Source organism: Salvelinus fontinalis, chromosome 9 (genome assembly GCF_029448725.1).
Source record: "Salvelinus fontinalis isolate EN_2023a chromosome 9, ASM2944872v1, whole genome shotgun sequence".
NCBI classification, from domain to species: domain Eukaryota; kingdom Metazoa; phylum Chordata; class Actinopteri; order Salmoniformes; family Salmonidae; genus Salvelinus; species Salvelinus fontinalis.
In genome coordinates, this window is record NC_074673.1 from 40,534,017 (window position 1) to 40,547,064 (window position 13,048).

A 13,048-nucleotide genomic window follows, 5' to 3' on the forward strand; every position below is an offset into this window, starting at 1 on the left:
CAGTATACAACAATTAGTCTATGTCTGCCTCTGACTGACAGACTAAACATACTTCAAAAGTTATCTACAACATGACACAGTGACCTGTTTACACTAGATGAATGTAGGCAAGCGTGTTATACACAGGAGGTTGGTGGCACCTTAATCTGGGGAGGACGGGCATGTGGTAATGGCTGGAGCGGAATAGGTGGAAATGTATCAACTCCGTGTGTTTGATGCCATTCCATTTGCTCCATTCCAGCCATTATTATGTGCCGTCCTCCCCTCAGCAGCTTCCACTGGTGTTATATAATCTTATCTGGCAAATATAAGGACCATCGGTCCACCAGGAAAAGTAACCAAAATATATGTGAGGCAGTGAATTTCACAGCATCACAGAGAACTATCAACAGTTTGAACTGTGAAGTATGTGAGCTTACTAGAGCAAAGAGTAAAATATGTATATGTGTTAAAGCAATTATCAATCACAAAATAAGATAGGTTGACCCTGGTCTATGGATTGAACCCATGTTGTGGTTACATGGTACTTGGTTACATATAAAAATGCTGCAAACTAAGCAATAAGTATATCAGTTTGCTTGTGCTGCTGTCATTTCCTGAGTGTTGAAATTATATTAGTAGAGCCACATTTTCATATCAGAGGGCTTTTATTTCCACAAGATAAAACACATTTGAGTATAAATAAACCTCCCCCTGTAAACTGAAAATGATTCCCAAAATGTCTTACTGTAGCTACAGCAGCCACATTTCTGGTTTGATGGGTACAGAAAGGGGAATCCTTATTATATGCTGACATAACCTACATAGGATCAATCACTAGAACTAGTTGAATTCAGGCACTGAGGAGAAGCACCTACGCAAATACCTGCATCCCAATAAGGCATAAATATTCAAAGCAAATAGGCATGAATTAGCAAAAGATTAGAGAAATAAAGAAACAAAAAGTAGTTAATTTGACTGCTTAAAAAAACATGTATGACTGAGGATTGTCCTCTCTGTACAGTATATATAACTAATGATTACATTATGTCAAAGGATCATTTCTACTATGAGTTAAGAAGTAGTGTGTGTGATGTCATGACTTTCTTTGTGTTGTCAAACCGTGGAAAAGTTGGTATACATCAGAGCACTCATTGATGGTCTGTTTGGTAGAAGGCCTCCCCTTCACACTGTGTTGAAGAGAACCTGTGTTATACTCCTTCCATCTGACGGTAGCAAATAGAAAACAAACGATATTAAATATAAAAACAAAGACAACCCCACATTTGAAATACAACACCCAATAAGTGCCAGGGGTCCTTATATTACATGAATATGTCTGTTTTAAAACACCCCTTTCCACTATAGGATTTATATATTTTGTAAAACCCTTTTTTATTTTCAGGAAAACCCTCCCATTCAAATATACATACAAAAAGAAATTCTCAAGTGGCAATGTACCGAAATTCACAAGAACTAACCAACCAAGGGGAATATTTAAGGGAGCCCTGAAGGAGAGAAGACAAGAGTGAGAGACAGAAAGACTGATATGGGAGAGGGAAAACCAGAGGTGGGGAAAATAGATTGTTGTGCAACAGAGAGAGAAATGGACAGAGAGACAAAGGAGAGACCCATGCCTTCTCAGGTGGTATTTTCAGCAACACAGTGTGAGTGTGCATATAAATAGATGTGGGGATGGAAATCAATAGGCTCATTAGGTCATCACGATAAAAACAGTTCGATAGAGTCACACAGCTCCCTCCGCTGTCTGTTCCCAAGCAGCTGTCAAGCCTCCATCTGTCTCGCAAATACCCAAGATATATCTTCAGTTCCGCAACGCTGCCAACCTGCAACAAAAGTAAAAAAAAGTGTCATTGTTTATTTATATGAAAATCTTTGCCTATGACGTCACATAGATCGAAACATTCCATTCTGTTAATTTATAAAGCCCTTTTGAAAAAACTGCCACGTAATCTAACATTGTTACCAACCTATAGAAGCACGAGTGTACCATACCTGCTCACAGGGATAGCTAATGCTTGAAATTCCATCGGTTACTACATATTTAGTTAAACAGTTTTTCGTTTCTTCACTCCTCACTTATGGAACAATTTTCAGAATACCCTACAGTTGAACACATCGGCGCATTCAGATTTTTTGATAGAGGACCTCTTCAATGACGAATGTTGGTGTTTTTATAATTGTGTTTTTTTGTTGTGTGTTTCCTATGCTCCTGCATTGATTTTAGTATCTGTGTAACTTTTTTGTGTAATTGCTGCTGATCTTGTCATGCAGGTTTCCCTTGAAAAAGAAACCTTGGTCTCAATAGGGCTCCCTGCTTGAAAGGGTTAAACAAATAAATAATTTATTATAAACAGTCATTAATTGTATCATTTTTTTGTGTGTTTTCTATAGTCCATGGAATATCACCTGCATAATTAAAAAGGGGGTCTATCAAAGCTCCAACACATCTAGCCAGAATCTACACTACTTCACAGTCTAAAATCATTTGAGAATAGCTTAAGTTGCCTTGTCATCATCACATTTCCTTATTTTAGAAAACAAGCCAAATATCACACAGTAGCCAGTGAAAGCTGGATTGTTAGTGTACCTGCGGGACAGCTGGTCCTCCTTCTCGTGCTGTGAGCGTGAGGAGCTCTCTCCCAGTGAGGTGGCTCCTGCAGGCACCTGGCTGAGCTGGTCCATCACCTCCAGACCACTCTCCTCTGCTATCTGGAGGATGAGGTCATCCACCTGGTCTTGGGGCGTGGTCAGCGTGGTGGCCGAGCTCATCGAGTCCTCCATCACCTACAGGATGGGAACAGTGAGTGGGTTTATATTGTTTCACCATTAACGCAACATATATGATTATCCAGAAAGGTACAGTAATACATGGTGAGATAGAGGGTTAAGTAAACCACAATGGTTAGTTAATTAGGAGTACAATGGTTGAGGAGGCCTATTGAAATAGAGGTCTTAGGAAAGAAGGGGACAAGTGAATAAGAGGTAGGTGAAGTAATGATTTAAATCAATTAGGAGTACAACAGTTATACACATGAGGAATACTTTCTATAACTTGTGCCACTCACAGAGGTGTGAACATCCAGGTTCTGGACCTGTGTCTCAAACTTGTCCATGACAGCAGACACCTTCTGCAGGTCCATGGAACCCAGTGCCTTGTCGAGTGCCTTTGTGACCTGCGTCATATTCTTTGTGACCTAGGGGGAAAAAAGCCAGACAGGATCAGATAAGCAGAGAGCCACATATGAAAGTAGGACAGAGTGCATGCTCATGAAAGTAGACAATAGAGAAGATGGTAGAGATTGGAGGTCAAGAGAAAGATGACATTGACTGATGAGTGAAATACAATTGAATGACAGCACACTGTTGTTATTATTAGGCAGAGGGAATAGACTCACCGCCTTCATAGCGACTGCAGTCTGGACCTTGGAGGCTACAGCATCAACACGAGATGCCATGCGCAGCCAATTAAGGCCCTCGTTCTTCTTACGGATGGCATTCTCTGCATACACTCTGGCAACGTCCACATTCTTCAACTGAAGAGCCTGGTGAGACAAACATACAGTGGGGAGAACAAGTATTTAAGACACTGCCGATTTTGCAGGTTTTCCTACTTACAAAGCATGTAGAGGTCTGTAATTTTTATCATAGGTACACTTCAACTGTGAGAGACGGAATCTAAAACAAAAATCCAGATAATCACATTGTATGATTTTTAAGTAATTAATTTGCATTTTATTGCATGACATAAGTATTTTATCACCTACCAACCAGTAAGAATTCCGGCTCTCACAGACCTGTTTGTTTTTCTTTAAGAAGCCCTCCTGTTCTCCACTCATTACCTGTATTAACTGCACCTGTTTGAACTCGTTACCTGTATAAAAAGACACCTGTACACACACTCAATCAAACAGACTCCAACCTCTCCACAATGGCCAAGACCAGAGAGCTGTGTAAGGACATCAGGGTTAAGTTGTAGACCTGCACAAGGCTGGGATGGGCTACAGGACAATAGGCAAGCAGCTTGGTGAGAAGGCAACAGCTGTTGGCGCAATTATTAGAAAATGGAAGAAGTTCAAGATGACGGTCAATCACCCACGGTATGGGGCTCCAAGCAAGATCTCACCTCGTGGGGCATCAATGATCATGAGGAAGGTGAGGGATCAGCCCAGAACTACACGGCAGGACCTGGTAAATGACCTGAGGAGAGCTGGGACCAGTCTCAAAGAAAACCATTAGTAACACACTACGCAGTCATGGATTAAAATCCTGCAGCGCACGCAAGGTCCCCCTGCTCAAGCCAGCGCATGTCCAGGCCCGTCTGAAGTTTGCCAATGACCATCTGGATGATCCAGAGGAGGAATGGGAGAAGGTCATGTGGTCTGATGAGACTAAACGCCACTCGCCGTGTTTGGAGGAAGAAGGATGAGTACAACCCCAAGAACACCATCCCAGCCGTGAAGCATGGAGGTGGAAACATCATTCTTTGGGGACAGGATGACTGCACCGTATTGAGGGGAGGATGGATGGGGCCATGTATCACAAGATCTTGGCCAACAACCTCCTTCCCTCAGTAATAGTATTGAAGATGGGTCGTGGTGGGTCTTCCAGCATGACAACAACCTGAAAGACACAGCCAGGGCAACTAAGGAGTGGCTCCGTAAGAAGCATCAAGGTCCTGGAGTGGCCTAGTCAGTCTCCAGACCTGAACCCAATAGAAAATCTTTGGAGGGAGCTTAAAGTCCGTATTGCCCAGCGACAGCCCAGAAACCTGAAGGATCTGGAGAAGGTCTGTATGGAGGAGTGGGCCAAAATCCCTGCTGCAGTGTGTGCAAACCTGGTCAAGAACTACAGGAAACGTATGATCTCTGTAATTGCAAACAAAGGTTTCTGTACCAAATATTAAGTTCTGCTTTTCTGATGTATCAAATACTTATGTCATGCAATAAAATTCAAATTAATTACTTATAATTCATACAATGGGATTTTCTGGATTTTTGTTTTAGATTCCGTCTCTCACAGTTGAAGTGTACCTATGATAAAAATTAGACCTCTACATGTTTTGTAAGTAGAAAAACCTGCAAAATCGGCAGTGTGTCATACTTCTCCCCACTGTACTATCAAAAGTCACTTCAGTTGCCTATGTAAACAAGTTCAGAGGCTTATGTGTAACAAGCATCTTAGAGTAAGAGTACTGATCTAGGATCAGGTCCACCCTGTCCATGTAATCTTATTAATTGTGATCTATAAGGAAAACTGATCCTAAATCAGCACTCCTACTCAGAGTTTTGGCCCCTGGTTGTAAATACTTTGGTCAGTAATGGACCAAGGCAGCCTGAACCATGATCATCCACTGCCACCTGCTGGGTAATGTGTAGCACACCTCTTTATTTGACCTGTCCTGTCAAACGCCAACAGAACACAATGCCTAATAATGATGTTAAAATGAGCTACACTACATCACCAAAAGTATGTGGACACCACTTTAAATTAGTGTATTTGGCTATTTCAGACACACTCATTGCTGAAATGTCTATAAAATTGAGCATACAGCCATGCAATCTCAATAGACAAACATTGGCAGTAGAATGGCCTTACTGAAGAGCACAGTGACTTTCAACGTGGCACTATCATTGGACGCCACCTTTCCTCAGTTAGTCAAATTTCTGCCCTGCTAGAGCTGGCCCAATCAACTGTAAGTGCTGTTATTGTGAAGTGGAAACGTCTAGGAGGAACAATGGCTCAGCCGCGAAGTGGTAGCCACAGAACCTCACAGTTTTGAAATGCTTCTGGAGGCAACGTCAGCACAGCACTGTTCGTTGGGAGCTCCAGGAAAAGGGTTTCCATTGCTGAGCAGCCGAACTCAAGCCTAAGATGACCATGCGCAATGCCAAGTGTCGGCTGGAGTGGTGTAAAGACCGCCGCCATTGGACTCTGGAACAGTGGAAACGCGTTCTCTGGAGTGATGAATCACGCTTCACCAACTGGCAGTCTGGACAAATCTGGGTTTGGTGGATGTCAGGAGAACGCTACCTGCCGGATGCTTAGTGCCAACTGTAAAGTTTGGTGGAGGAGGAATAATTGTCTGGGGCTGTTTTTCATGTTTCAGGCTAGGAATTTAGTTCCATTGAAGGAAAATCTTAAAGCTACAGCATACAATGACATTCTAGATGATTCTGTGCTTCCAACAGTTTGGGGAAGGCCCTTTCCTGTTTCGGCATGACAATGCCCCCATGCACAAAGCGAGGTCCATAGAGAAATTGTTTGTCGAGATCGGTGTGGAAGAACTTGACTGGCCTTCAGAGCCTTGACCTCAACCCCATCAAACACCTTTGGGATGAATTGGAACGCCGACTGCGAACCAGGGCTAATCGCTCCACATCAGTGCCCGACCTCACTAATGCTCGTGGCTGAATGGAAGCAAGTCCCCACAGCAACTGTTCCAACATCTAGTGGAAAGCCTTCCCAGAAGAGGAAAGGCTGTTATACAGTGGCAGCAAAGGAGATGACCAACTCCATATTAATACCCATGATTTTGGAATGAGATGTTTGACGAGCAGTGTAGTGTATTTAATGACACAAATTGTATCAATATTCTCACGTTGTTTATACACTATGGGGTTTACTGGGTGCTGATCCTGCCTAGTCGTTTCAGTACTAGTATGAACAATACACTGATCCTACTTGAGCCTGATGAGCCTTACATTAAAAGACATTTCATGACGCAAGCCCCCAAAAAATCCCAAACGATTGCGCAGTTATCCAATACATAGACCTATATGATATAGGCTACTGCACATTAAGCACGACAGAAAAACATAAAAGCCCACAAATGTAGCTCGCTACAGTGCCTTCGGGAAAGTATTCAGACCCCTTGACTTTATCCACATTTTGTTACATTACAGCCTTATTCTAAAATTGATTCAATATAATTTTCCCCTCATCAACCTACACACAATAAGCCATAATGACAAAGCAAATACAGGTTTCTAGAAATGTTTGCAAACATATGAAATATAAAACAGAAATACCTTATTTACATAATTATTCAGACATTTTGCTATGAGACTGGAAATTGATCTCAGGTGCATCCTGTTTGAATTGATCATCTTTGAGATGTTTCTACAACTTGGAGTCCACCTGTGGTAAATTCAATTGATTGGACATGATTTGGAAAGGCACACATCTGTCTATATAAGGTCCCACAGTTGACAGTGCATGTCAGAGCAAAAAAATAGGTTGAAGAAATTGTCCGTAGAGCACCAAGACAGGATTGTGTCGAGGCACAGATCTGGGGAAGGGTACCAAAAACATTTCTGCAGCATTGAAGGTTCCCAAGAACACAGTGGCCTCCATCATTCTTAAACGTAAGAAGTTTGGAATCACCAAGACTCTTCCCAGAGCTGGCCGCCCGACCAAACGGGGGAGAAGGACCTTGGTCAGGGAGGTGACCAAGAACCCGATGCTCACTCTGACAGAACTCTAGAGTTCCTCTGTGGAGATGGGAGAACCTCCCAGAAAGACAACCATCTCTGCAGCACTCCACCAATCAGGCTTTTATGGTAGAGTGGCCAGACGGAAGCCACTCCTCAGTAAAAAAGGCACGACAGCCCGCTTCTGGTTCTCAGACTGGGGCGAAGGTTCATCTTCCAACAGGACAATGACCCTTAAGCACACAACCAAGACAATGCAGGAGTGTCTTTGGGACAATTCTCTGAAAGTCCTTGAGTGGCCCAGCCAGAGCCTAGACTTGAACCCGATCGAACATCTCTGGAGAGATCTGAAAATAGCTGTGCAGCAATGCTCCCCATTCAACCTGACAGAGCTTGAGAGGATCTGCAGAGAGGAATGGGAGAAACTCCACTCCCCCAAAAAACAGATGTGCCAAAAAACAGAAGCTTGCAGTGTCATACCCAAGAAGACTCGAGGCTGTAATCACTGCCAAAGGTGCTTCAAATTACTGTGTAAAGGGTCTGAATACTTATGCAAATGTATTTGCAAATGCATTTGCTAAAATGTAAAAAATATATATATATATATATTTGCTTTGTTATTATGGGGTATTGTGTGTAAATTGAGGAGGGAAAAATCTATTTTTGAATAAGCCTGTAACTTAACAAAATGTGGAAAAAGTCAAGGGGTCTGAATACTTTCCGAATGCACTTTATTTTCTCTCTTGGGCAAATAACTGAAACTAGCTCCAGTAGGCTAATATTTTTGAGTGTGAACTGTATGGTATTATATGGACTGGAATTACGCACATTGTTCAAACAAGGATAAAGCAGGGAGAGAATGTGATTCTTGTGCAGCTGATGCGGCCTACGAAGTTACAAGTATAGGCTAGACATTTGATTTTGAAATATATTAAGGCATATTTGCATAATTAGTGGCTGACGCATATATGCATCTTCCATAATATTTCCCCTAATGTTATTAGCATACCTCCCCTTTCTCTATTGTTGCTTCATTCCTTCCTCACTTTCAACAGTTATAAATTGTTGTCGTCCATATTTTTCATCATTCTTATGACATCCTTGAATAATATAGGACTAGAATTAGATGGAAAAGGCTTTCACTTCGCTTCATGAAGATTGAATGGTTACCGCCATCATGTGTTTGCTCTTCTTTCAAACTACCCGTGAGTTCTATTGGCTGCTGTATTTAACATTGAGCAAACAAGAGCTAGCGTACCTCTTCGAAAAGTCTATTGGTAGAAGAAATTCAGAAAAAAAATGTCCAGCAAGCTATTCTTTTTTTTTTTTTTTTTTTTTTTTTATTTTATCCCCTTTTCTCCCCAATTTGTGGTATCCAATCGCTAGTAATTACTATCTTGTCTCATCGCTACAACTCCCGTACGGGCTCGGGAGAGACGAAGGTCGAAAGACATGCGTCCTCCGAGGCACAACCCAACCAAGCCGCACTGCTTCTTTAACACAGCGCGCCTCCAACCCGGAAGCCAGCCGCACCCATGTGTCGGAGGAAACACCGTGCACCTGGCCCCCTTGGTTAGCGTGCACTGCGCCCAGCCCGCCACAGGAGTCGCTGGAGCGCGATGAGACAAGGAAATCCCTACCGGCCAAACCCTCCCTAACCCGGACGACGCTAGCCCAATTGTGCGTCGCCCCACGGACCTCCCGGTCGCGGCCGGCTGCGACAGAGCCTGGGGGCGAACCCAGAGACTCTGGTGGCGCAGTTAGCACTGCGATGCAGTGCCCTAGACCACTGCGCCACCCGGGAGGCCAGCAAGCTATTCTTGTCTAGCTTTGACTGCATGGGATTCCAATAGCTAAGGAACGTTTTTTAGGGAGAGGCGCCAGCGGAGCACAGGTGCTTACGTATTGCGCAAAAAACAGAGGCTATAAGATAGAAGCTTATTATGCATAACCCAGCATTAATTAGCTAAATATAAAAGTTAATACTGAATTGAATTTATTACCTGAAAGAGGTAGGCTAGGTTAGGACATATATACACACACACATGTATTTTTCTAGGACATCTATACTCAGCAAAAAAAGAAACGTCCCTTTTTCAGGACCATGTCTTTCAAAGATAATTTGTTTAAACACTGCTTCACATGCTTGATCATTGAACCATGCACAATTAATGAACATGTACCTGTGGAACAGTCGTTAAGACACAAACAGCTTACAGACAGTAGGCAATTAAGGTCACAGTTATGAAAACTTAGGACACTAAAGAGGCCTTTCTACTGACTCTGAAAAATACCAAAAGAAAGATGCCCAGGGTCCCTGCTCATCTGCGAGAACGTGCTTTAGGCATGCTGCAAGGAGGCATGAGGACTGCAGATTTGGCCAGGTCAATAAATTGCAATGTTCGTACTGTGAGATGCCTAAGACAGGGCTACAGGACAGACAGCTAATCTTCCTCGCAGTGGCAGACCACGTGTAACAACACATCCGAACTTCACACCTGCGGGACAGGTACAGGATGGCAATAACAACTGCCCGAGTTACACCAGGAACGCACAATCCCTCCATCAGTGCTCAGACTGTCCGCAATAGGCTGAGAGAGGCTGGACTGAGGACTTGTAGGCCTGTTGTAAGGCATGTCCTCACGAGACATCACCGGCAACAACATCGCCTTTGGGCACAAACCCACCATCGCTGGACCAGACAGGACTGGCAAAAAGTGCTCTTCACTGACAAATCATGGTTTTGTCTCACCAGGGGTGATGGTCAGATTCGCGTTAACGTCGAAGGAATGAGCGTGCTACCCTTCCTGCAGGCTCATCCTGACATGACCCTCCAGCATGACAATGCCACCAGCCATACTGCTCGTTCTGTGCGTGATTTCCTGCAGGACAGGAATGCCATGGCCAGCGAAGAACCCGGATCTCAATCCGGTACACGTCTGGGACCTGTTGGATCGGAGGATGAGGGCTAGGGTCATTCCCCTCAGAAATGTCTGGGAACTTGCAGGTGCCTTGGTGGAAGAGCGGGGTAACACTTCACAGCAAGAACTGGCAAATCTGGTGCAGTCCATGAGGAGATGCACTGCCGTACTCAATGCAGCTGGTGGCCACACCAGATAGGACTTACTTTTGATTTTGACCCCCCCTTTGTTCAGGGACACATTATTCCATTTCTGTTAGTCACATGTCTGTGGAACTTGTTCAGTTTATGTCTCAGTTGTTGAATCTAGCTATATTCATATAAATATTTACACGTTAAATTTGCTGAAAATAAACAGTTGACAGTGAGAGGACGTTTTTGCTGAGTTTATATATAGGGCTATATATATATCAAATCTAGAACAAGAATATCAATTTGAATGGAGTTGATGAAAATGGAGACAGAGTGCTCACGCATGCTCTGATTTAAAGCAACAATATTAAAGTGACAGGCTGTTTTAAAACACTGCTGCTGCAGTGAATAAAATCTTCACAATTAAAAATATGGTGACCCCCAAACGCCAGATGGGTAAATTAGATGCTAATTCAGTCTTTATATTACTGTAGCACAGACTATGCTGCAGAAAATGCAGGCCTACCTGTCACAAGAAAAAAAAGTTACCATGATGAGATGATAGGTTTACATGCATTGTGAACTGCGCTCCATACTGAGATGGGCTCTGGCCCCACCCTAAGTGTTGATGATTCAACATGCCGAGGCAGTAGAGAAGCCAGATTTAGAAATTGCATATAATTTAACAGTTCCGTTTCACGCCATATTGTTCATATAAATCATTTATGGGTTTCTCGCAGTTATTATTCCTGGGAAAAGGGAGTAGAATGGCAGGTAACCCGGTTCCTGCCATTCAACACTAATACCCATAACAGGGGTCGTGTTCAGTAGGGAACAGCGTACACCACATAGCAAAAACGTTTTGCAGAAAAACTAAAATCTGTTCAGGCAGTACCTTCACACCTCAAAAACATTTCTCCTTACTGCACACAACTGTTTACTAGCCTACATTTGTGTCCCAGAAAGCACACTTACTGACCTTTTTAACTTTGGCTTGCTCAGATTTTGAATCCTTCTCTGCCTTTTTGGCAAGTTTCTCAAGCTGTTTTGCTGTAAACTGTAAAAGAGAGAAGTATCAGCAGACATTTGAGATTTGTAATAAAAAATATGGATGTGTTTAATTAAACTTAACAAAGATAATGCATATTTCTTACATACCTTCAGTTGGAAGAGTGTGTCTGAAATGAAGAAATAAAAAAATAGGATGGGAGGGGTGATAAATACAGCCGAGTGAATTGGGCGTACCTTACGTAGCACTAACATTGTGCAATGACAATATGACAGAGTGAGGGTAGTGATCTCTGTGTCCAAATCATAGAATTGTATAAGGCGTCAATGCTTTCTGATCATTGTAAACTATACTGTACTCCCATGGCGATAACGTACGTAATGATAGCTAACTACCTTACATTGAATAAATTAGTGGGAAGTTGCTAATTAACTAGCTAACGTTAGATAACTATCTAGGCTTACAGACAGTTAAGCAAAATCACCTCTCCAATAATAACCATGTAATGTTAACTTACTCGTCTGAACCTTCTTATTTGAACTAGTCTTAGTTTCTGGTGACATATGACATAGCAGCAGGTATCTTAGCTAGCTATTAAAAACGTGTATATTTGGTAAATCCTAATAACATTTATTAAAGGAATTTCACTGTACTTGTGGCTGTGGTATTAAAACTTGAAAACATGATTTAGCTCACCGACTGGTTTCCAAGCTTTGTGCTAGCTTATGTCGGCTAGCTAGCGCGACATAGTTCAAAATAAGATGACAACCTCGTCATATCAAAAGTCGAAAACGACTTACCATCCATGTCCACGTGTATTTGAGTCCCACTTCACCTAAAAAAAAAATGTTTTACCTTGCAAATGAGCTAATTGCCCTATTGTATAGATTTCCGTGTATGACGACACTCTTCCGGGTTCAGAACGGGTCACGTGAGAGTGGCGTTTCTGTTGCTGAAGCCATATAGGAAGAGGCCATTATTGGCAGTCACATGACATGATGTGGATTTTTTTTAGCCCCTTGTCATCCAAATAAAATAAAATTTTATTGGTCACATACACATGGTTAGTAGATGTTAATGCGAGTGTAGCGAAATGCTTGTGCTTTTAGTTCCCGACAGTGCAGTAATATCTAACAAGTAATCTTACAGTTCCACAACAACTACCTTAAACACACAAATGTAAAGGGATGGAATAGGAATATGTAAATATATGGATGAGCAATGGCTGAGTGGCATAGGCAAGATGCAATAGATGATATAAAATACATTATATACATATGAGATGAGTAATGTAAGATATGTAAACATTATTTAAAGTGACTAGTGATCCATGTATTAAAGTGGCCAATGATTTGAGTCTGTATGTAGGCAACAGCCTCACAGTGTTAGTAATGGCTGTTTAACAGTCTGATGGCCTTGAGATAGAAGCTGTTTTTCAGTCTCTGAGTCCCAGCTTTGATGCAACTGTACTGACCTCGCCTTCTGGATGGTAGCGGAGGGAAACAGGCAGTGGCTCCGGTTGTTGTTGTCCTTGATGATCTTTTTGGCCTTCCT

The 13,048-nt window shown here is 42.5% G+C and overlaps 1 protein-coding gene across 1 annotated transcript; it reads right to left on the reverse strand.

Moving 5' to 3' along the window:
- Nucleotides 1-628: 628 nt before the first annotated feature.
- LOC129862586 (charged multivesicular body protein 1a) lies at nt 629-12,434 on the reverse strand. Its single transcript, XM_055934376.1, has 7 exons — nt 12,295-12,434; nt 11,644-11,663; nt 11,465-11,542; nt 3,399-3,545; nt 3,069-3,197; nt 2,591-2,787; nt 629-1,826 (listed from the first exon to the last, which is right to left on the reverse strand). Exons 1-7 carry the CDS (start codon nt 12,299-12,301, stop codon nt 1,805-1,807), a joined length of 600 nt encoding a protein of 199 aa, XP_055790351.1. The 5' UTR covers nt 12,302-12,434; the 3' UTR covers nt 629-1,804.
- Nucleotides 12,435-13,048: the final 614 nt, after the last annotated feature.

Coding starts and splice junctions, on each gene's coding strand:
- LOC129862586 (XM_055934376.1), bottom strand. Junction 3,198..3,398: donor CTGCAGTCGCTATGAAGGCG/GTGAGTCTATTC, acceptor TTTTCCCCCTAG/GTCACAAAGAATATGACGCA. Junction 2,788..3,068: donor ACCTGGATGTTCACACCTCT/GTGAGTGGCACA, acceptor CCCATCCTGTAG/GTGATGGAGGACTCGATGAG.